This window comes from Camelus dromedarius, chromosome 1 (genome assembly GCF_036321535.1).
Source record: "Camelus dromedarius isolate mCamDro1 chromosome 1, mCamDro1.pat, whole genome shotgun sequence".
Lineage (NCBI taxonomy): Eukaryota > Metazoa > Chordata > Mammalia > Artiodactyla > Camelidae > Camelus > Camelus dromedarius.
In genome coordinates, this window is record NC_087436.1 from 92,470,907 (window position 1) to 92,496,308 (window position 25,402).

The window sequence follows — 25,402 nt, forward strand, 5'->3', positions numbered from 1 at the left end:
ATTTAAGATGGTGTCTGCCACAAGCCAAAGTATGTGGTTGAAAAAGTTCCATCAAACCTTTCGTTTGGTCTCATAAAAACTGAATGTGTCCCCTTTTCTTAAACAAAATTCAGTAATCTTGGCTTTTGTGCAGAAAGTGAAGTTGTTCACAAATTCATAGTGTTTATTTTGAGAAATTCTTCCTCCCTGGAAGCCTGAATATTCTGTATCTCTGTTTTTGGCTGAACATCTGAACTTTCCTAAGAACCCCTGTGAGACCTAGAATTACAGATAAAGGCTTTCTAACCAGCCTGCCCTGCTGCCATCTCCCCCCAGCTTGTTGGCATTTCTGAGGGGAGTAGGCCATGCCTGGGGACTTCTTTGTGCCTCTGATGAGTCGGCAGGACCATAAAACTGACAGTTTCTAGGAAACCTGTGTCCCCGATGTGTCTGCATGCCTTCACCCCTGCTCCTCCATGGACATGGTATTTATCTCAGTTACAGATGGAGACTCTGAGTTCACAGAGCATGTGGGGTGCTGAATTTTGGCCTAGGTCACTCTACGTCCAAAACTGTTTTCCTTTTTGTTTTTAAATAACCCTTTCTTCTCCAGGGGTGATGGGGACTCGATCACAGAAAAAAAGCACTCTAGGAGGCATCCCCCACATCTTCCAACTTGTCCCTACCTCCTTTCCCACTCACCACCAGGACACAGAGCAGCGGAAAGAGGAATGCTCTTCTAGCAAATGAAGGTGTTTGGGCATCTTGTATTTATGAAATTCACGGAAGACCCTAGATTTCATTTTACAGCAACAATAGTACATAGATTTATTTGAATAGATGTAGGAAATAATGGAAATTGTGTGCATTTGGGTTTTGCAGTGAGAAAACACAACAGATAATGATTCCTCTCTATTCCTGCCTTAATTAATTAATTCAAGTCATTGGGGAAATGGGCCCAACATTAGCTTTCTTTGTGGTTCTGGGTAGGAATTTCTCTCAGGCCCCAGATGTGACTTTCTCCAAACCGTTGATTTGGTAATTTGCTTACTTTCAAAAACCCAGTTGTATATTCTGAGCAGCCTCTTCCTGGCTGAATTGAAGGCAATAGACTGAATGTCTGCCCACCCAGCCCCTCCAGAATGCTTCCTTCTGCGTGTGAGTCACTGCCGCCACTGGAGAATATTTACTACCAGGCTCAAAGTAAGTGTTCAGGAGGCTTTCAGTGGTGGTTTCAAATAATTACTATGAGGGCTTTGGTAAAAGCCTTTATCCACAAAACTATTTAAATTATATAATTATATCCCCTACCTCACTCTTCCTTCCTTTCCTGGGGTTTGTTTCTCTTTGCTCCGCGCCCCCAATCCCAACACGAAAGATAGATGTGGACCCAGATTGGACACTTCTCTGCCTTCTCTCTAGGGAACGCAAAATGAGACTAGATGCCTCACAAGGAGTAATTTGCCTGATGGAACCTATCATAATCCCAAATCTCAAACCTCTATCCCAGGACCAAGAGCAATTTACCCAGCGCTGCAACTTCCTCTTCCGACCGTCTTCCATTTTGTAACCTTTGACCTTTTTCAGATGGCATGACCCTACTGGGAGATTGGACCATTTCCTCAATTACAGTGTTTTATATCTACTCCAGCCCTAGAAAGCCCATGTCTGTATAGCAGCCAGGCATGAACATTTTTTGTCAATTTCCCTCTCCGTTATATTTAGCAATATGTATTGATTAAATGCATTCGCTTGGCTGCCTTCCACGAAGCAGTTTTAGAAGACCTCTTTGACCATATGGTTTTAATGAGTTCACCTTCTGTCTGCCTTTACCCATTTTGGAAAAAATTACTTTATGTTGGTTTGGATCTACGTGAATTTGTTTTTAAATGTTATATTCTAATAGAGCCTGGGAGTTTAGAAACACCAAACTTTTTTGGTCAAAAACTGTCCAAGAGAGCCAGTGATCCTGACGCGAATGAATACTAAGTGGACCAACTGTATGTAAATATAGTTTCTCTTTACTCTCAGGCATACGTGCTTTACAACTTACTATCGCCTGCAGTAGCTACAGGAGTGGTTGATACATGTGTTGCACAGGGGCATGTGGAATGTCCAGTGTTCCACTGAATCAGTAACACATTGTCAAAAAATAATACCCAATGGCTTATCTGCACGGCTTTTATGGGCGTCATAACTCACTCTTTAAGAACGTGCTAACACTGTTCATATTTGATATGGTCATAATGTGTTACTAACAGTGTCCTTGGAATGCTCTGTTAACTTGTAATTTTAGGGTGTGAACACTTGGAGGGTGTAAAAATAGAGAAAGAATGAAACATTTGGCCATAAATTTGTAAATATTTCATGTTTTAAATGATGATGAGGTGGGGCCACAAACCACCAAAACGGCTAAAAAAAAAAAAGTGTAAGATTCTTACATATATCCTGTTATTTGACATTTTAAGTTAACTGATAGTAGATATTAAAACTAAATAGGCAAACTAAGGTTTTTTCACCCCATAGTTTATTTATCTGCTTTTAATAATAATACCTAAGAAGTTACGTTGATAGTGTTAAGTTTTCTTTATCATATTTTCAACCTAGTATTTATGAATTGCTCATTTGCATATAATGCTATTTTATGTAACTCTGCATTTATATATATATAATTTTATATTCTTTATGGGAGCTTAAAGTCTAACAGATATTGATGTGGTCATCTGTGCAAAAAACATAGATACTAAAAGAGAAATGCGAAATCAGTTTGTAACTTTCGGGTTATTTTCTGCTCAAGAGTTGTATCAGGATGGAGATGGAAATTAAGAGATAAAGGAAAACAGTCCAGGTGAATTATATAAATATTTGTCCTCCTACCATCTACCAAATAGCTCATAGGAGAGGAGATAATGCCATCTTCTCTGTAATTGGGGGAAGGCAGGTTTCCAGATACTTTTATGTAGAAGAAGTAGCAGCTAGGAGAGTTGAGTGTGAGCAGTCAAAGGGTAGACTGAAATAAATTTGCCATAGGAAGATTTCAAAAGGAAGCTGGAAGTCATCTCAGTAATATCCCACTTGGATTGCACCGTTGCTGTGCGGTGATTGGCAGGTTGCAGACCATTCTTCTTCATGTGTTGACACCTCTATGAGATCCAATGTTAGAGGAAGGAAACGAACTAGTTTTCTTGGATGTCACCTCTGAGCCATGCACCAGACAGGACACTTGAGTTAGCACATCTTGTCACCACAATAGCCCTACAAAAGAGATATTAACCCAATATAATGAATGAGAAGAATTTGAGCCAGAGAAGTGAAGTAACCTGCCTGGAGGCAAACGGCCACAAGTGGGAAAGCGGTGATTCATCCCAAGCCATTCTGATGCCGCGTTACCGCCTTCTAGAGCACATCAAATGAAAAAATAAATGAGGAGGTAAATTAGAATATATTTATATACTCCTGGTGAAAAAGTTTCTCAGTAGACCATGAAATGAACTTACCTGTGACGCCTTTTCATGTAACATGGCTTATAGCCCTTTCTAGAACACTGAGCCTTTCTAGAACATCTGATCCAAAAGTATGTTTTGGAATTTTTGTTGGTAGTGAACCCTACCTACTCCTTACTTCTCATTTAGTTTTTTCCTGTCACATCACTAAGGAATTTTTTTTCAGAATCAAACACTTACTGTTTCCTTTCCAGGGAAAGTATAACTGTTTGATGAGCTTGTTTTCTACAACCCCCTGAAACTGGGGAAAACCCTGAGTTTTGAGCCATGGGCTATGTTTCAGTTTCTGGAACTTAAGTTCTTTACAGTGTGGCTTCATCATTTGGCTCCGCCATTTAGCTTCAAATCTAACAGTGCCCAGAAGCATCATGTGAGCCCTCATGGCCAGCTTTGACTTCCTAACGACAAAAGCACCACTTTTTCACTGTCATACATTTGTTATACGATGCTGGCTGCCTCCTCGCCACTGATGGGTGACTTGTGCACGTCAGCTGATGAGTTTTAAAATTATTTTACAGGGACTCAACCTCCAACAAGTTGTCTTATTTCATAGGAGTCCCCATCTTTGTTCAACAAGTTTCCTACAGATGTTTGCCTATAATATAATGTTGCATTTTGCCCTTTTTGTGGAAAGTAAGTGAAAACAAACCCGTGGTGCTCATGCTAAAGTAAGAAGTACAGGCTTCATAAGCTTAAGTCCATTCTGAGAAGGGTGAAAGTTGTGTCTTCCAAAAGTGACTCATCATTAACCCAAGTTGTATGCTTATTTTACTTCAGTGGTGGTGAACTCGTGAAGGAAAAGAGCAAATCCAAGAACAATGCAGTGCATTGTTGAATAGTGTGTCCAAAAGTCAAAGTGTAATTCAGAACTTTGGTATCTTTTTTTTTTTCCCTTTCTGGGAATAGAATCCTCCTTATAAGTTTATCACTAGACCTGCACACCTTTAACAGATTCCCAGGAGTAAATACAAGTGCTGAGTGTTTATCTGTGTTCAGACCCAAGCACCAGCATATAGTGGGAACTAAATCAGTATGTATCTGTATACTTTTTTCCTTTAACTTGTGCTGTTTGGCTTCGCCTTGCTGATGACACCCTCTGGGATATAGAGAGTGATCGCACATTTTCTTCTGTTGCTGTAAGTATCCGCGGCCCTGAAGCAGGGTGTGGAAGCCACAGCATTCAGGTGTTACATCTTAGACTCTCTGTGATCTTCACTTCATCTCCTCATCTCTGCTGGTTATGCCGGACTAGACTAGTTTTCTAGTCAAAGGCTAGAGGCTCTAATTTTCCTTTCCTTAGGGATATTTCCACATTCTCTACTAGGGTGTTCCCGGGATATGTTCCTAAGTAAGAATATCTGTCCTGTAAACCCATAAAAGGAATCAGGAAGAAAAACCAAAATCCAGAAGCCGAAAGGGACCGTTTATATGCAGGTGCTTTCCGCAGCATTGCGTGTGGGGCCATCAAAAACATAGTTCTTAGGTGGCCTAACATGTTCTTTGCACATCTGGCCTCTGGTTCTTTAGACTGTTCCAAGCAAAGTTTTTTGCCAAAATGAAAACGACAAGTTGCATGCTATGATACTTTCCAAACAAGTCAGGGCTTTCCACTTATTTCACTATAAAACTGTATCAGATTTCATTGTCTAGGGTGCCCTATATGATTTTTATCAAGGATTTCCTTGGCAAAGGTCATGTAAAAGTAATGAAAAAGATCATCATAAAGCTGCCAGTCTCTAATGTCTTAAAAATCATTGTTATTTTATCTTATTTTATTATTTTGGAGGGTATATTGGGGCTCAGGACACCCACCCGAAAATGTGCCAGAGTGGCATATCGAATATTGTGAATTGAAGTTACTTAACAAGCAGCCAGTACAAGAGGAACATTCTTACCCTTCTTTGTCCCTAGAAAACAAGAAATAAATCTCCCATTTGAAAGCTACCCTCCTTGCATCAGGAGGTAGAGAGACATCCATCCTTATCATCAGAGATAGGGAATTCAGGGCCACAAGGGCTGTTTAAACAAACCTTGTTACTTCCTCACTAATTTACTACTCCAAGCTTAAACTTCTTTGTCTTGTCAATTCGTCACAAATTGATTGTTTCTTTATCTAAAAAGTATAAGAGCTGCCTGCGTTGGCCACTTCTTAGGTCCCATTTCTATGAGACCTCCATACACAGGAAGTAAGTATGTTGGTTTGTTTTCTTCCTCCTGTTAAACTGTCTTGTGCCAATTTAATTATTAGACCAGTCAAAAGAATTCCGGAAGGGAAGGGTGGGACGTTTCCCCCTCCCCAACAGGTATTCTATGGACATGTTATCTGTTTTGCCAGGCAGAACCCCAAAGGTTCAACTAGAACTTTATTTGGGGTTCTAGTTGAACCCCAAAGGTTCAACTAGAACTTTATGACTCTGACTTTATTCCAGTCAGAGTCATCTTTGTGAGGAATTCTACTTGACCTAATTATCTGCCAAGCATCGTTCTTTCCTTTTATTTTTCTTTTCCAAGCGTGTTTCTTATAAACCAAATGCCTATTGTTTCTTCTCCTCGGTCCACAGTTACATAACCTGGCTTGAGCAGTAAGTAGCTTGTCTAGGCGTTGATTATGTTATATTCATCAGGCAATTTATGTTCTACGAGATAGAAGGAAGTGTTAGATCATAACCACCACTTTGTTCTCCATTTCCTCTATAATAAAATAAGCCCAATAAATAACATTGTATTTATTGCTCTAATTAAGAGTATCCAAGATGACACAGAAGTTTTACAGGCAGCAAAAAACAATCCTCAAAATGGTCCCACAAGAAAACCACTGTAACTTCTCACAAGGTATTCTCCGATCACTAATGATTTGGTTATTCTTTCATTACTAAGCTTGTGCTGATTTGATTTTCATCTCTTTATCAAGGGCCTCAGTCCCAAAGGGAAGTAGAGATATAAACAGATAAGCAATTATTCATCATGGTACACTGTGTGAGTATAAACAAGTATTTGGAGAATCTATAAGATGGGGGTATTTGCGTCATCTGGAGGACTGGGGAACAGTAGAGTCAAGGGGACATTTCTCAGTTTATTTGTTCATTGCTTTTAGTATGTAGTCTTAAAGGAAAAAATAGTGATAATGGGGGATACTAAAGATGCCAGGGAGAAGTGGGAGGGACAGAAGTGAGAAAAGAAGCCAGGTCTTCCTTCTGGTTTAAGATTAGGGAGGATTAGGTAAAGGGAAGTTTTGAGAGAGGAAAGTCGGTATGAATGTTCTCAGTAAATAGGTAGATGTTTGTTGCAGTGACAGGGGCCAAAGCTGGAGTCTCGAGCAGAAAAGAGAGGGTCTGAGTAGCCTCCGAGAGCAGTGGAATCGGCTCAGCGTGGGTACAAGCCTAGACCAGCATACTGGGCACCTGTGGATAAGAGAAGAGCTGGAGTAGAGCCTGTCCCCAGGGGGAGATGATTTTATTCCCTCCTGTAGTGTCAGGACTAAGAGCGCAGGAGGACTGCTGGTTGTGGACTGAACTGTGACCTGGCACAGCAGGCAAGCGTGGTGGGAGAGCAGAGGGGCTCCTGATGAGCGCGTGCGGGTGGTGGGGAGGGAGAGGAGAGCTGGACTCCAGCGCCCATGTGGGATGCAGGCTGCTGGAGGTGCCAGCAAATCCCACTTTCCCTGCAGCTCCCTCCCTTCCCTGGATCCCCGCCTGGCCAGGTGCCTGAGCCCCGCCTTTCCCCATGCCTCTGTCTCCCCAAACTGCCTTTACTTCTGACTGTCCCTGATGATGGCAACAGATACTCCTTTTCTCTTAGCCCACAAATCGGACTTTGTAGCACAAGGAGATACAGAGCTTTATTTTGTTGTACTATGTGGTCTTGTATCCTTTTTCAGAATTAGCTTCTTATTTATGTATTTTCACTTTCACATGTCACTAAGTTTCAATGTTGAAACATTTCCCCATTCAGTAGCCAAAAAGAAAACAAAGCAACAGCTAATGTAGTAATAAATTTATTTCTAGCTACAGGAGATAAGCTTCAATGCAATATGGCCATAAAGTATGGCTCCCAGGCTTAGGGGAGAAGCAATAAGCTTCCATAAGGAAAAAAAAAATTTTTAATACTCCTGGCAGTATAAATAAGGGTAAAATATAACATGTAACTGGCAGCGCACACCAACAACAGAGCTGCTTACAAAAGAAAACTATAAACTAAAATAAGAAAATGTTTGAAACTTTTCTGTTGTTATTACCTTGCACCCCAGGTGGGCTGATGGGAGAATTCACTGTGCAAAGAGCTTGACTCACCATCTGAAATGTTATCTCTGTGACATATCCTGGCACCTTTTGATTTGCTGAGGATCTGTGATAATCACCCAGGGAACCCAGGGGTGCTGACACCGCGAATAAGTTCTCAGCACATTTTGAGGTGTTAGAGGGCACCAGTGGAAGGAGTTAGAGTGGGTCCCACAGGCTGGTTAATGAGGGAGCTTGCACAACTCAGGGCTTTACTTGACTTTCAGTCTTGCTTTGCAGCAAAGAAGTTTGAAGTCCTCCTGCAGTGCATCTCAGGTTTCATTTGGGTTTTCAGATCAGAAGTGACTTGGGCAAAAGCTTAAAAAACAGAGTGGCGGATGGTTGGATGGATGGATGAATAGGAAGATAGGTGCATAGGTAGAATGTTAGATAGGGAGATAGGCAGGCAGGCAGGAAATAGATACGCAGGTCCACACGCATGCATTTTAGGGGGCAGGGCCTTGGTCTGAAAGACTGTTGAAGTAATAGGAATTATTTGTTCTCTGGAAAATTAAAGAGCATAAAACAGAAGACCAAACCCTCTCTCTGTCTCTCTGGAATCAGAAGTGATAATAGAGGGGAAATGGAGTGCTTCCAGTGGGGTGAAATCCGAGTGTATCAGTGCTCTCATTCCATAAATATGTATTTCCCGAGCATCTGTAATTGCAGGCTCTGTGCTTGTGGCTGGGAACCAGATTAAACATTGTCCCTCCCCTCAAGGAACTGAGGGCCTTGCTCGCATAGAGTGAATTAGACTTGGTAGCGTGGAGTGAGTCTGGGAGGGCTTGGGAGGATGAACTTGATTTAAAAGAGAGTGGAATCTCTTCAGGAGGAAAGGGGGGTCCAGAGAGGGGGAATTGAAGGAGTCAAGATTTCGAAGGGAAATGTGAACAAAAGTTAGTAAGGCTTAAATTTTGGGCTTTATCAGGTAAGCAGTAGGAAGCCATTGAAAAAATCTGGAGCAAGAGGAGACATGATTTGTGTTTCAAATTTGTTTTGTAGAGAGAAGTCTCCGTTGGCGGTCAAGACGAGATGAGAGACAGATGATGAGGGCTCTGGGGAGACTACGGAGGGAGTGGGTGTGGGGATTCCATCTTATAATTTGCTGTGCCTGGTACTGTTGGTTTGTTTTTGCTGGATTATGTAGAGAAAGACAAGCTAGCACAGAAATTTAATTCTGAGTTTGGAATTAGAAACCATGTATTTGTGGCCCAGGAAGTTCCACTCTAAGTCTCACTCTTGTCATCTGCAGAAGGGGGACAAGGGTCATGCCTCCTGCACAGGGTTGTCACAAGTGTTGTATCTGTGTGTGCAGCCCTCAGAACCATGACTGGTGCGTGGTATGTGCTAAATATTGTTTTATTTTTATTTTTCATCAGTTCATTAATTTGCTTGTTCATTCATTTCACCCATGGGAATTTGCTTTTAAGACAATCCAGGGTAATCTACGATGGGTAGTTATTGATCAGTTTTGCTTACAGAATTTTACTGACATTTTTCACCTCTTTTTCTTAAAGTCCTCTTGGACCAAAAATTTCCAACCAGAAATGGGAGGGGGAGGCCTGTAAATTAAAACAGCTTTTTTCCCCACTGATGTAAAGTGTGAACAGAAAATTTTGCAAAGAATGCTGCTATGTGGTGGTCCTCCGTGTCACTGTAACGAGGAACAGGGGAAGTGTTAAATGAATTTCCAGTGTTGGGAAGTTTGGGCAGTCTTACTTTACAGTACAACACGGTTCTATTATTCTGATAAACAGGTTCTGAAATTCCAGACCATAGTGTGAACCACATTTGAAATACAAATGCAGAAACACCTTCAAAAATCCCCAATATAAAATTTTAATCACCTCTGCCTTTGCATCCCTGTTTGTGAGGATAACTCACATAAAGTGTACCACAGTCTTAAATTGGAACAATAATTGTATCTCCCTTGACTATAACAATAATTAGTATGTAAGTATTACTTTATTATAGGTATCTTTTATTATATAAATATAGATTTGTGTTTATTATATAAATAGCTACCAGCTCAGATTCTAGCATTCAGAACAAAGCTTCCAATAGTTGTTTCTTATATTTCCTTGTGCAAAGCTCATGTTGTGTTTCTTGGCAATGTTGGGGCTCTGTTGAAATAAGAAGCTGACTGTATTAGGTTATAGGAAAAGTCTACAGGATTTGGGGAGAAAACTAAGTATCCTGAAACTTTGAAGAGCTGGGAAAGCAGTGGTTCTTCACAGAGGGAGACAGATACAGCCCTTCTGCAGCCTGGAGGTGAACAAAGCGTTCCTTGACGGTGAAGGTTTTTATTGTGCCTGAAGGTGAACTCTTCATTGATGGAGGAGGTTCTTTTATCCAATCCGTCGAGATTACTAGGCCACATGTCACCAGCCCCAACTGAAACACAGCACCTCGTGAAATCATGATTAAAGTTATAGATGCCAATCCATGAAGTGGCAAGAGATTACAGATACTGCATTTCCTCCTCTCGGTTACTAGGAATTAAAGTTTCCATCGCATTGAGTATTTCTGAAAGAATACCCATAAATTATTTAAATTATATTCCCTGACGTTTCCCCTTGGTTCATAGCTAAGCAGTTTTGACTAGTTCAGTGTTGTGGTGCATTAACAAGATACTTTACTGAATATGTTTTTGCAAGATTGTGATTGTGCGGTTGAAATAGTGAGCAAAGATGGCAGGGCCACGGGTGACGTATAATCTAGTCCCTACCCTGCTCGGAACAGAGGTGTGACTTTAAAGGGAGTAATTTACTTTTTTTTTTTTTCTGATAATGTTTGTCCAATCTCCTTTGAGGGGCTTTTGTGAGAATCAAATAAGTGGAGGTTTGTGAAAGCAGTTTGAAACATAAAAGGCACTAAAAATAACTCAACATAGTTGCCGAACATCCTGAAGGCATCTTTGCAGAACAAATGGGAGTAGATGTTGAGGGTGTTTTTTGTTTAATTTTACAGGCAACGAGGGAAACTCTCAGCCGTCACTGCACTACACTAGGTGACGCCCTTCTGAAGGAGAATGACTTTGCTCTCATCATCGATGGGAAGACCCTCAAGTACGCCTTAACCTTTGGAGTGCGCCAGTATTTCCTGGATTTGGCTTTGTCGTGCAAAGCTGTGATTTGCTGCAGGTAGGTTCCCAGTCATGTCGTCAGATTTCAGTAAGAGCAACTTGATCCTAAGTTCTTGGTGTCTAAAGTTCCTGGAGGTTGTTCTCCCCAGAACTTGTAAATGTCAGCTGTTTATGAATTCATTCACTCAATACTCAGGGCTGACAAACTGGGTTAGAATTTATTAGCCGCATTTTGAAGGTGAGCCCTAGCAATCATTAATAGTTATTGTTCATAATTTGAGTAGGCAGGTGGCTCGCCATTTTCTGTGTCTCAGATTGATCATTTACCTGCATTTCTGTATCTGCAAATCCAGGGTTACTTCTGTAAAGGTTCTGTCTTCTACACTTAAATCTTTGATTCTGTTACTTAGTCTTATTTTAGGAGAATGTATGATGGGAGGCACCAACTAAGTCATCTTCCAAGTAGCTGAGCATTTTTCTGAAGGCTGTTTATTGACCTTACAGTTTTCTGCCCTCTAATCTGTAATAGTGCCTGTATCCTAAATTGAGTTATCAAGGCCTACTCCACTGAATTATATTTTTGTGAATCATTTACCTCCAGTCCTTCCTGAATTTCTCGCCAAAGAATCTTCCCTATGTCTTCCTAAAATTTAAAGTATATTCATGACTACGCCCAGTCTCTTCCCTTCTGCTCACCATGAAACGCAAGGCTCTTCCTCTTTGCCACCCACTTACTGAACCTTACCAGCTGGCCAGACCAGGTGTAAGGTGTAAGCAGTTTCTCAAATCGCTTTCTCTGCATGGGAGATGACGTGTTAGCAGGGCTTCTGAAGACTTTCTCAGAATCTGTGCTTTTAACATTATCCTTAAAACTGTACTGTTGCTTTTATTTTTTTTTTCTTTTAAAATATTTATTAATAAAAGAGTCTTACACTTTTTAAAACCTTTTTTGGGTCTGGGCTTGATTTACTTAAATATCCTGTATATGACGTTGTCTCCAAATTTATAAGTCATGCCTTATAGCTATTTCCTGAATTTTAGTTGAAATAATACTTTGTGAAATATTGTTTAAACCATACTTAAGAAGTATCCTTGGTAAGTATCATTTCAGCCTATAAACTTGTATTATATTCAGAGCAGTAAGAGTTGCTTATTACTCCTAGTAATCTAATTATTTCAGTCAGTCATTTAATTTTTCTTCTCTGTGACATGTATTGATAAATACTGTTACTATAAAGCTTTTAGGCAATATGTCATATGGATACTTAATATTAGTAAGAATCAGACTCTGCTTAACCGTGAGGAAAAAATGGGAAATTATGTATCTTAACTGTCTCGTTTAAAAAGAGGATACTGATGATTTTTAAAATCTACTTTCCCAGTGGCTTTTCTTGGTTCCTTGCTAATCTCTCAACCAAGTCTTAGTCTTGTTCAGCTCTGATACTCCTCCATCAGGACAATTTTGTGCCAGACTTAGTTGTTTAATCACTTTCGTTAATGGGATCACAAGGATCAAGGAAAGATTGCCCGAAAGCACATTAGGTGATATGACTGTTGGCTCTGATTTGGAAACAGAACAGAACACAGAGCTGTTTAGATAAAATGACCAGCTCCGTGGAGCCAGCGTCTGCTCTGTGCCTACTGTGTGCTGAGTGTAAATGCTGCACAGACGAGGGTGAATAAGACTGTCTGCCTGCGCCGCTTCATGTTTCTGTCTGCCTTTTGTTTTAAGCAGAATCACAATTGGTTTGAAAGATGTGGGAGGCCGATTGTCACCGCAGCCGAGCCTCATTCTTAGAGCATTGCTTAACACAGTCCCTCCCACCATTCTTCAAAAAGTTGAACCACAAAATTAAACAATAGCAGAGGGAGAGAGAAACTAGAAAGCAGAGTCAAGGGAGAAAAAATGTGTTCTGCGCTTGTGAAATTCCCTCGTGAGATCCTTGTTCTGGATGCTCACAAGTCCCAGGACCTCGGGGCTCCTCCAGGTCCCAGGCCCCTGGGTGGGAATCACGTGCTGCACGTGCGGCCCAGCTCTGACACTGAGCTTAGAAAGATGTGTGTGGCCCCTTCCTCCCTCCGTCCTGTTTTATGCATGTTTGAGGACCGTGAAGGTCCCTATGCAGACACTGAGTTTTATTTAGAGTTTTAAGGGTTTGTTTTTTTTTTTTAAAGTAAAATAGCTTTCCTCTACTTTTTTCTTCTAATTACCTTCATATTCTGTCTTTTCCCATAAGGACTGTGGTTCAACTTCCGGTCTGGCTTTGAGAATTCGTCTAATCCCATAATTATATCAGTGCCACTGCCCAGTTTATGCCTGTGCACCTTCTTGGCCTGGTGCCTCTTGGCATTTAAACTATTGGCACAGACCGTCTTCTTGTCATCTCCTTTCCTGACCTCGAAGCATCATTTCCACAATAACGCTTCTGTCACTAGTGAGGAATAGGTGGGCAATTCTGCATATCATTCCTTACAGTTAAATTCAGGCATCACTCCTGGTGTCTCAGATGATTGCAATCTCCCAGTCTCAGGAAATTCTCTATTTTACTCCATTATAATAAGTGCTCCAGATAAACATTGAATATTATCTCAAAATACAGTACGGCACTGTTTTCCCAATTCGTTTCTGTTCATTCTGGCTTTATGGGTTTTCCCCACAAACCACTTTACAATTTATTTCTCATCAGTCCCCCCATGAAGATAATTCAGAATTCAGAATCTGTTCTTCTGTGCCATCTTCTCTGCTGTAGCCAGAGTGGAATTCGGGGAAAGCCTCCCCTTAATGGGTAATGGGGCTCTGGATATTAGTTCCATCCTCAGGATTACATCAGCCACTTTCTTCCCTGACATTATCAGCGTGGAGGGCAGGAGGCGGTTTTCAGTGTTTGCCTAATTGACACAGTTATAAAGATGAGCGTTTTCCCTGAAGAGTCTGCAGTTGAATTGAAAGACACAGTTGTTCTCCATCAGTTGTCATTACATCTCTTACTCACCCTCATTTTCCAAAGGGAATACTCAGAGACAGGAATAATCCCCTCACCCCAAAATTATTCAGGGCTTTGGAGTCCTGGTTTTGGTTTACAAAGTGAAGTTTGCGTGTTATACCTCAAATAATTCTTCCAAGTATGTAAAACCCAAGAAGTAAAATAAAATCTGTTTTTATCAGTCTACCAAGCACCATATTTTCATATATACCACACAGGTTTTGTTTTTACCTCTGTGCGAATTTACCTGTGTAACCTGAGTGGTTTAATAGGAAGCGTGCATCTTTTGTTAAGGGAGTTTTGGGTAAGTTCAAGTTATAAACATTGAACCACTCCTTTTGTGGTCCTTCTCTTTTGTTCCCTTCTTCAAGTACACTGATTCTTACCGTTTGGTGTGATCACAGATACTTTTGATGAACAAATGAAAGCTATGGACCAATTTTACACAAACATGGAAAATTGAATGCACCCCTTTAAGGACCTCACAGACTCCCTGAAACTCCTTGGACAGATAGAGGTGGGGAACCTCGCAAGACTGATGATTTGTGTACACGGCTAAAACAAGAGCTATTCTGCAAATTAACTGGACCAGAGAAATAATTTCTCGTCTCAGCTGCCCGTATTTATGCCCTAAGGTCTTACAGCTTGTGTGATTGGTACAGTGGTGCTTTAGCTGGGGATTCATGGAATTCCTCTTCTCACTTTACCTCTCTTGCACTTTGGATAACGAATGGAATCTCTCTGGCCTTGGTTTTGTGACCTATACGATGAAGAGCTTGGCATATAGCAGTGATTCAAATCCTCCAGGAAGGCTGGATGTCCTCAGCAGTTAAGACTGGAGCTTCTCTGGCATAGAGAGGTGGGAAACCCATGCACGCACCCTTCCTGGGTTAGCTCCTTCCAGCTTGAAAGCCACTGGGCCAGGGGCCCTCTCCCAGCCCTTTCAGTTTTGAGGTGAACCCTACTTCTGTTGGCTGCTCTGTGCTGGGAGGAGTCATCTACTGCTTGGATCAGCTTAATTCAGGGAAGCATCTGTCCTGCCTCTTTTAATATTCCCTCCAGAAGAGAGTGGGGACACTGCAGTGGACTAGCTGCGTGTTAAGTAGCATGTGGTTTCTGAGATCCTCGTCAGTTCACATACTCCAGCCTTTCAAAGAATTTTACATTTTTTTCTGTAGTTGTCAGTGTAGTTTAAACATATTTTGAAACTTACATTCTGTGACAGTTGGTTGAAAATTGGCCTAGAGCCTCCAAGCTTTTAGACTGTCTGGTAATCACCGTTCTTCTACATAATTTATGTACTCATGTCTTCTGAAAAGCAGAAGTTAAATTGAAGTCAGCATTTTTCCCTACTTGCAACATCTCTAATCAAAGTGTAAGCCCCTTCTGGGCCATTTTCCCCATCGTGCGTAAAAAAACACTTGACTCCGATGAGTGTCGTCACTCGGGAGTGACATTCCAGGCAAAACCTTTCACCTTAGTTCAATCGAGGGGCCCTCCAAGAAGAGGTCTAAGGGGACACCTTGAATACTTTTTGTCATAGCGTGAGTATGTTAAGTAAAGGGTCAAGTCAGGTCTACTTCTTGAATCTTTTGGGACTGTCTTAAATAAGGGATTTCTCTAAATAAATGTTCTACTTAAAGGGTAGTCATAAAGCACAAATGAAGCTAATAAATGCTCAACAGACATTCCTTTAAAGAAGAAAGTTTATGAACACCACTGGATGCCAAGCAGATGTTTGGCTTTGAGAAAATTTACAAACTCTTAATGAATGTCAACCTTATATTTGCTTCCAAGAAAATATGAATAAATGTTGGAAATGTTGAGAGAAGATTTATTTCATAAATATATGGCTAAAAGAGGACACACTGAAGAAATTTTATAACTTCATAAAATACCCATTTTTGCTTTAATATAATAATAAGTTGCTCAGCCCTGTCCATCTCATTTGTGGTTCTGCCTGTACTGAGTAATGTTAAAGGAGCCGCATGGCCACATGACAGCCTGGTAGCCAGTTATGATGTACACGATCAGGGAAGTCCTTATTGGGCAGTAAAGTATCTAAAAATTTATGAGGAATCTAAATGCTATAGAGTCTCACTTTAATTCAACATTATACAGTTTCACAGGTGACTCAGTTTACATAAACCTCCATCACCTACACACACACACACACACACACACACATACACGAATTAGAACTTCAGGTTATATAATTCTGATCAAACATGAGTGTAAATCTCAGTGAATTTTCACAAAGTGAGCATACTGCCTTATCAAACACACAAACATGACCAGCACCCCAGAAGCCCCCTCATGCCCCCTTTATTTTATTATCCCCACAAGGATAACTGCTGTCTTGATTTCCATCACCATCCCTCTTAAGTTCTGTCTTAGTTATTAAAGTTTCTTTCTGTTTTGTATCTTGCTCACTTGGAATAAGTAAATACCTCTTCCATAACTACATTCAAATTCTTTAGGATTCTTTTCTGTTCAGCAGTCAGAAGTACAGAGCTCTGCAGCCTTCCACTAAAGGCCTCCCTAAAACTTTACATAAATCAGTAAATCACTCTAATATGTTCCTCGGTCACGTGCACAGCCACCTGAGGCTTCCCATTCTCCTTCATTTCTCCAGTGATGGAGTGAGAGGACTTCATTTTCTGGTTTGCGAAGGACATGGGATGTGGAACCTACAGTAGTTCTCTGATCTGCCAGACTGGGGATCAGCTTGTCCGGGAAACGGAAGCAGAGTTAGTTTGGTATAACTGGTTCCCTTGAACCCTGGATGGTTTCTAGTGATGACCCACTTGTTAATAAGCCTATCTGAGCCATCGCTGCTTAGGGCAAATTAAAGGTTTGGCATCTTGAGCCAGGCTAGAGTTCCAGGAGTCGAGATCAGGCAGAACAGCAGGTCATGGCTGCCTGGACGCTGCAGGGCACAGAGCGAAGAGAAAGGAGAGACAGCATCCTAGGGGAAGATGGTCTTGGAAAACAAAAGGTATATTGCCAAGAGGGCAGTATAAAGAAAACAGAAACAGCCATAAAACGACAGGCTTTATATTGAGACATGAAAGAAGCGATGGTGCCAGATGGCATTTCCAAGAGGGAGTATTTTATAGAGCAAGTGGCAAACTTTTTCTGCAAAGAAATCAGAGAGTAAATATTTTAGGCTTATGGGCCAGTCTCTGTCACAGCTACTTAACTCTGATGTTGCAGCTTGGAAGCAGCAACAGGCACTACACAGATGAATGGGTGTGGCTGTGACCCTGTAAGTCTTTATGTAAAAGTAGGATGCTGCCCAGATTTGCCCCGGAGGCCGTAGTCAGCCATCCCCTGTAATGGACTCTGTGGCTCATGAACGAACAGTAGAGGGAGTCAGTTCTGACAAAACTTTTCCCAGAATATTGATGGAGTTCACCCCGGACTTCTAGTCTGTTACTTACAGATGCATTCTTTTTTCTTGAGAACTGAGACACGTGACCATCTCTCCTCACCTGGCATGTTTCCCTTCCTTCATGATTCCTCAAAAATGACTGACATTCTTTCTGTTGGGACAGCTGCACAGTCTGGCATCCCCGTTAAATTTTTCTGTGCCCTTGGATTCAAAACAAATCCATAAATGTGTCTGTTTCCTGAAATCAGTTGGTTTAAACTGAGGTGTCAATAGCAAGGGATACAACCATAAAAAAAGAATGAAATAATACCACTTGCAGCAACATGGGTGGACCTGAAAGTTACCATCGTAAGTGAAGTCCGTCAGAGAAAGACAAATGTCATATGATATCACTTATATGTGGAATCTAAAAAGATGACACAAAGGAACTTATTTGCAAAATATGAAGAAGACTCACAGACATAGAAAACAAACTTATGGTTACCAAAGGGGAAAGGGTTGGGGGGAAGGATAAATTAGGAGTTTGAATTTAGCAGATACACACTAAGATATATTAAATAGATAAACACCAAGGTCCTACTGTATAGCACAGGGAATTATATTCAGTATACTGTAATAACCTATTATATATATATATATAAACTGAATCACTGTGCTGTACACCAGAAACTAACACAACAGTGTAAATCAATTACACTTCAGTTTTTTAAAAAAGAATTAAAAAAATAGCAACAGATATATTATAAACCCAGGACCATATACATGCATCCTGCTCTGTCACCTCTGTGCCTTCCCTCTGTTCTAGGGGGAAGTACCTCCAAGGTGCTAGAGGACCAGGGAGGCAAAGGAATCAGGCTGGAAGATGTGCAAGCTAGCCTTCTCCCTAAGCTGGAAGCACCACAGAATCTCGAACTAAATGAAGTTCTTGGATTTTTAGGCATTGTTTTAGTGTTTGCCCTTTATCCCCAGTCACTTTCTTTTCACTCCTCTTTAGGCAGACATTCTTAGGTATTTAATAGGTTCCCGTCCATCTGCCATACTTTATGTGTATAGCTGTGTAGCTATGAAAAATGCATAATATTGTTAAATGTGATTTGAATTGGGGGATAGATGCCTATTTATAATAATATATCAGCATAATTTTTTGCCTTTTTTTAATCTTTCTACATGTTTTTGAGATCTCTCCATGTTACCATGTATAGAACAAGTTTACGTCTTCACATATACACCACTTTATTCATCTGTTCTTGTAGTGATAGACACATAAATTGCCCCTCAATCTTTGCTACCATGGAAAGTGCCGAAATGAATATCCTGTGTACCCATGCAAGTGTTTTTCTAGGATATATACTTAGGAATGGGAATGCCTGGCTGTGGGATATATATTTCAGTTCAATCCGAATTATCAGAACTATCTCATTGCTCTAAAACAGCTGCGCTAGTATGTACTCCCAGATCCATGTAGGAAGGTTGCTGTCTCCCTACCTTCATATCGACACTTAACATTCTTCCTTTTACAACTTTGCCAATTTGATGTTTAACAAGTGGCACCTTGTTTTGATTTTCGTTTCTGTGAATACTAGGGAGATTGAATAGCTCTTTATTTAAATGTTTAACCCTCTGGATTTCTGCTTTTGAAGTACATTCACTCATTCTTTCTTTTTTTTCTTTCATTCATTCATTCAAAGTGTTTTTCAAGCACCTATTATGTGCCATAAATAGAACAATGAACAACAAGAAAAAATAATCCATGCCTTCACATTGTAGCTGTTATTCAGTAAAATAAATACACAGATGCATACAAAAGGCAGTAAATGCTGTGTGTATGAGTGATTATAATTGATTTATTACATATCAGATAGACATAAAGTCAATGGTAACACTTGTTATGAGAAAAAGTAGCACACTGAAGAAGGCTCCGGATACAGAGCTTTCCATTGGGTTTCCTGTATATTTTTCCTGCATATGTACAAGAATTCTTTGTATGTTCTGCATATTGATTCTTTGCTGGGTATAGACATGGCGAATATCTTCTAATCCAGCTCCCTTCTCAGTTCTGCCTGTGGTATTCTTCCTGGAACAAAAATCATTGACCTTGAGACAGTCAAATTCCATTAATTTTTCCCTTTAAGGTTTGTGCTTTTGGGATAGTAAAAACTTCCCACCCACGAAGATATTCTCCTACGTTTTTTTCTGTTAACTTTATAGCTTTATGTTTTTTGTATGGATATGAAGGAGAAGGGGTCCAGCATTATTCATTTCTACACAGTAAGCAAATTCTCCCAATACCACTTATTAAACAATCCACCCTTTTCCTTCTGTTTATAATGCTATATGATCCAGAGCTTAAGCTCTGAGGCCAGACTTTCCAGAATCTAAGTCCAGACTCCACCTCTGAGTAGCTAAATAATATGTTAACTTCTCCAGCTTCAGTTTTCTTCATCTTTGAAATAGAGATAAAAATAATTGTTCATAGAGTTGTGAGGAATAAATGGCCTAAGATATGTACTCAATGCATTGGTAGCTATTATTAAAAATTATATTCCTCTTTGAAATGCTATCAAATTTTATTTTGTATAGCCTAATCGAACATTTCTCATGAGAAGAATGCTATCATACATTATTAATATTTCTCTCTGACCATTATGGCCTTTTCTGTGTCCTAAATTCTGTTTATCTGGCATTAAAATTGCTAACGTGGCTTTCTTTTGTTTCATATGGGCCTTATCTTTTTTTTTTTTCCAACCTCTAAACCTTTGTGTTCGATCCTTCTGTATAATATAGTAGCTAAAAATGCTGTCCTCTCTCTAAATCCACACTGCTTAGTGTTGAATTCTGGCTTCACCTCTGTCTTTCTTACTATTTTGCCTTAAGTTATGTAATCCTTTTGTGCCTCAGGGTCCTCATTTGTAAAATGGAAATAATAGTAACCTGTCTCATACAGGATTCAGAGAATTGAATGAATTAAAATAAGAGCTCAGAACATAGAACAAGTAAGTGTTATATTAGCTGTTATTGTGAAGTGTGTCTCTTAGATGCCATATTGCTAGATATTTTTGTTTTAATCTAATGTGAGAATTCACCTTCTAATTGATGAATTTAACCCATTTATATTTATTATAATTATTGCCATATTAGGCCTCACTCTCTAAATCAGATTTTCTTCAGCTGGTTTGAGACTTTTACAATCTATATTTATGCTATGTCTGATTATTTCTAATGTTTTGATGACCATATTTGTACTTATTGTCTGTATGTATTAGTATGTCTTTCCTTCCCTCCCCCCCCCCATAAAGAGACAAGAACTGAAGATATTAAAGTAATTTTGTGCATGCATCCAGGAGCAGTCAGATTGCTTTCTTTGTAATTAATCTACTTTTATATTAGAAGCTTTTAGAAGCTTTAGAATCTTTAGAATTTTTTCTTTTTTTAACTTTTTTTTATTGCGTTATAGTCATTTTACAATATTGTGTCAAATTCCAGTGTAGAGCACAATTTTTCAATTATACGTGAACATACATACATTCATCGTCACATTTTTTTCCACTGTGAGCTACCATAAGATCTTGTGTATATTTCCCTGTGCTATACAGTATAATCTTATTTATCTATTCTACATTTTGAAATCCCAGTCTGTCCCTTCCCACCCCCTACCCCCTAGAATGTTTTCTTAATCGTAGTTTAACCATAATGTGTCTGCAGTAGGTACGTTTTTCTTGCATTTCTTTTTGGTGCTATATAAGCCCTTTCAATCTAAGGATAGATATCTTTCTTTAATTCTGGAAAATTATTAATCATTCTTTTTAATTTTATCCTTTTTTATTCTCTTCTTGGACTCCCATTACATATATGTAGTCACCTCTTTTCCTCCATTCTTTTCATTTTTTTCACAATCTTTAATTTCCTCTTATCTTTTGGGAAAATTTTTTGTTTTCACTTTCAGGTTCTATCATATTGACTACTCAGTTTACTATTGGCTTCTTTATTTTAGCAGTTATAGTTTTATATAACTTATTCTCAATTGATTCTTCACTGTAACTCCTTGTTCCCGTTAGATGTTTCCAGGATCTCACCTTATTTTTCCAAGGTTTATTTTTCATTAAACTTTTTAAAAATTCTTGTTATCTCTGCTTTTACAAGTTCTACTTTTTTATAAGTTATTATATTTCTTTTGTGCTCATAATCTTCTCCTATCTTATAAGTATTCCCTTTGAAACCATTTTTCCCCATTTTCCCTAGTGAGCAGTAATGTTCCCTCTGAGGCAAAAGTGAAAGCTAGGTCCTAACATGAGGCAAATTTGGAGACAGGGCTCAGTGAATCCCTGTTTTCCCCTAGTTCCTTTATCCAAACACCACTCTTGTTAAAGGCAGCCACATTCTGATGAAATTGCCTGAGCGAGGTAACGTTCAAGGGTTCTCAGCACACCCATACCATTGGCACCTGTCTCTGCCTGGCTTCATGCCCTGAGGTTGACCAGAAAGCTTGACTTTCCTCTCTGAGGCATGAGGGGAGAAATTTCCTGAGGTTTTACCTTTAGAACACTGGGGATACTCCTGGATTTGGTATGTTTTGTTTTTCAAACATATTACTTTGTAGACTTCGAGTTTCCACAGACTCCAAGCCTAAACCAAAGTTCACAGTTTTGTTGGGAGAGGAGCCCCTTAGCTCAATCCAGCCCAGCCTCAGCCCCCCACACTGGTCAGCCTGGGCTTGCACAGGGCACCACGGAGAAGTGGGAAAGCTTTCCCCACCTGGCTGTTCCCCTACAGCCTCTGGTACACCACTCTTACCCATTTCCTGTTTACCCAAAGGTTTCTCACAGATTTTGTGTTAACTGATAATGGTGACCCCGAAGTCTAGTGAACTCCTTTTCTAATTCATGGCATCCTCTGGGTTTTATTCCAATTTCTGTCGATAGCCTGTGCTCCCACTTCTTCCATCCACCACTAGGTATTTCTGAGAGAAGACTCCTTGGAGAAACCATCCACACAGAAGAGAATTCAAAAGGAGTGGAGGGCAGAGGAAGGAAGGAAAGAAGGGCAGACTGATTTTCTTTAAGCCTAGAGAAGCTCCAGCCTTTCCTTACCTAACCAGAGTCACGGGAAAAGGGAAGAGAATCAGTGCCCCATGGGCTACGAGCAGACATGGTGTATGGGGGGAGATGGAGGCCGTAGGTCTTCCCTCTGAGAGCAAGGTCACTATAAGGCAGAGCTAGAAGGGGAAAGCAGTCCGCCTTCTCGAGTAGACGTGCTTCACGGTTGGAAGCCCACCAGTCCTATCAGGCAAGGCTCCCTAGACAGAAAGTGGTGGCTGGGCCTTGCCCCATGTTGAAGAAATTACCATCTCTCTCTCTCCACTACTTCTATCTCTTTAAAGCAAGAGTCCATAGAGAAACCATTGTCATGTAGGCTTTTAACATCTGACGCCTGAGACAGTGGCTCAATAAAAGTCCTTAAGCTAGTAACTCCTAGGGGCAGAAGGAGGATTCTGAGGTCTTCTATTTCATTTCCTTTCTTCTCCTTATATTCTTCCATAGAAATTCTGTCACATAGTAAAAGGTCACTAAATACTTGGTGAGTGGATGACATCTGAATGTACAACCCCGGCTCTGCATCCTTTTCCAAGCTCAGTTCTGACTTTTCCATCAGCTTGCTTAGTGATTCCACTAGAATATCTCAGTGATATCTGACCTTCTGAGTATTTAGAACATCCCTGATATTTTTCTTCTATATATCTTCCTGCCTTTTCTATTTATGTTTAATCCCTCATTTTCCTAATAACCCAACTTTGAAACCCTAGGGATCATCTCTGATTCCACTTTGATTTGAAAACCCCCACCAACTAAATGTCCCTTCTTTTCATTTTCATTGTCCTCATCCTAGGTAAAGTCCAGATACATCCACAGATATCTCCATCTATTTTATATACAGACATACCTAATTGTATTGTACTTCACAGATGTTGTCAGATGATAGCATTTTTTTAGCAATGAAATATTTTTAATTAAGGTATGTGTATGTCTGTCTGTATGTATATATGTTCTGAGCAACCCAAATTAATATTTTTAAGTCACTGCTTCTATTATATTCACTTTTGGCTCAAAAACTTTTAACTTACTGCTTAGAGCCAGCTGTGACATTCGGACTTTCTTACCGTGCATGCAGAGGCCCCTGTCATCTGGTTCTAATCTACTCTGAATATGCCCACTTTCCACTAAAGAAGTGGTAAGTTTCCTTCTCCACTTAATGGTTTTTCACCTGTCTTTCCCACCCTGAAGAATCCAGTATCCTGTACTTAGTTCCTCTCTACTCCAGATACATGGCGGGTTAAACAGACTGCCTCCTAACAGTGAGCCATCTAAAATGAACAAGAGTTGTGATCTTAGCTTCATGGATAGTGAGGTTAATTTTTCTTTCTTGCAAAATTTCCATTTATTCAGTTCTACTACCATGTTTACATCCGCTGAGTGCTAAGCAGAGTACTAGGTCCTAGATAGATAGATAGATAGATAGATAGATAGATAGATAGATAGATAGATAGACAGACAGACAGACAGACAGACAGACAGACAGACCAACCTTTTTTTTAATGAATGGTACCACTGTGGACAAACTTTTCTGTGGTGTGACTACAGTGATAAAGATTTCTACTAGAAGGAGCTTTGTTTTTAGTGCCTTTTATAAGGTATCTTTGCCAGTTAGTAGTTTGGGGTGCCTACACACACACACATACATGCATATTCAAACATACACTATCCATATGGTCAGTCGTTATTTAAAATATTTTCTGAACCATTGAAACCAAAGTTTACCTATAACAACATAAATTCCGCAAAAGAGAAGTTTTGCATCTAAGATGCATTGCAAAAAGAAATCTTTTTTAAAGTTACTTTCCTTTTTTGTCCTATGGCAAGGCTATCTGCATTTTATTTCTGTAGATTCCCCACGTTGTAAGTTCCCCTTGATGCCTCTGCCTTCAGAGGGCATCCACAGATGTTGCTTTTGGAGGCTAGGGGAGCGAGCACTCACTCATCATTTGGAGGCTGGGGGAGCACCCACTCATCAGTCACTTGAACATCACAAGTCTCTCACCTAGAAGTGGGTGAATGTTTCATTGTGTGCCCTGTGCTAAGAATCATTTTTAGGATTTGCTTTTTAAGCAGCTGTTTTCATTCCAGTAATAAATTGATGGTGAGTTTCTAGAAGTGTTTATAATATTTATGTAATTTGGGTACATGTAACACAGATTTTTTTTTTTTTTTGCCCTATTTTAACTCCTCCTCGGTTCAAAACTTTATAAATGAGCCTAGCAAATTTTAGTTCAACAAAGAGTTAAGTAAGATCTCATAAATTTTTCTCTTAGGTTTTTCTCCCCTTGTGTAATTTCTTTATTAGTCATCATAATATGACTCAATGGGGAATAGACTGATATTCACAAAGAGAAAACTTAGGAAGTTTGTTGCAAAGCAAAGTACAGCAGATCCCCCACCAATGACCCTGACATCTTGATAGCCATCAGGAGCAGCCCTCAGGCTTAGTAAATACAGGGGCTCTATCCATATGGGGTCATTATGCAAAGCACTTCAGGATAATAAAGAAAGATGATGTTACTCCATGTTCTTAATTTTTTTCTAGATTTACTTCCCAAAAGCAACTTTATAGTAACTTGTAAGTTTACAATATAAATTTTTAAGTGAATGTATTATCAGCATAACTTCTAGTGTACATGTGAGATTTTTCTAGGTTATTAACCTAAAAACACAACACAGTAAGATAAATTATTGTACTCCTGTTAGCTACCTATAAAAATTCCCTTCAGATATTCTTTATTATGTGACTGTGTATATACATGCTCATATAATCCTTATTCCATTCAAAAAGGTGATTCATTTAGCTAATCCCATTAAAAGGGTGCCAAATGCAGCTCGTATGATATGGGCTTCCCCATATGCTTTCCAGCTTAAATGGTAAAAATTTCCAGTGCTCCGACCTAATGTTCACAGGGCAGAGAGTTACTACATAGCAAATAAGAAAAATAATGAATAACACGTGCGGAAACTGCAGCCAAAATCATATCTGAAGAGCATGTTGCACTCAGTGCACTGCTAGGTTGTGTCGCAAAGGACCACCCTCTGTTTGTGGAGTCACGAGGAAGAAAGCTGGACTTGACAGCCTATGCT

The 25,402-nt window shown here is 39.9% G+C and overlaps 1 protein-coding gene across 5 annotated transcripts in view; it reads left to right on the plus strand.

The window, feature by feature from the left end:
- ATP8A1 (ATPase phospholipid transporting 8A1) overlaps nt 1–25,402 on the plus strand; it is a 214,562-nt gene that overhangs the window by 134,894 nt on the left and 54,266 nt on the right. For all 5 annotated transcript variants that reach the window (XM_031435242.2, XM_031435256.2, XM_031435239.2 and 2 more), the window contains one exon: nt 10,730–10,902. In XM_031435242.2, the coding sequence (XP_031291102.1) occupies nt 10,730–10,902 (173 nt within the window). The remainder of the gene's footprint in view (nt 1–10,729; nt 10,903–25,402) is intronic.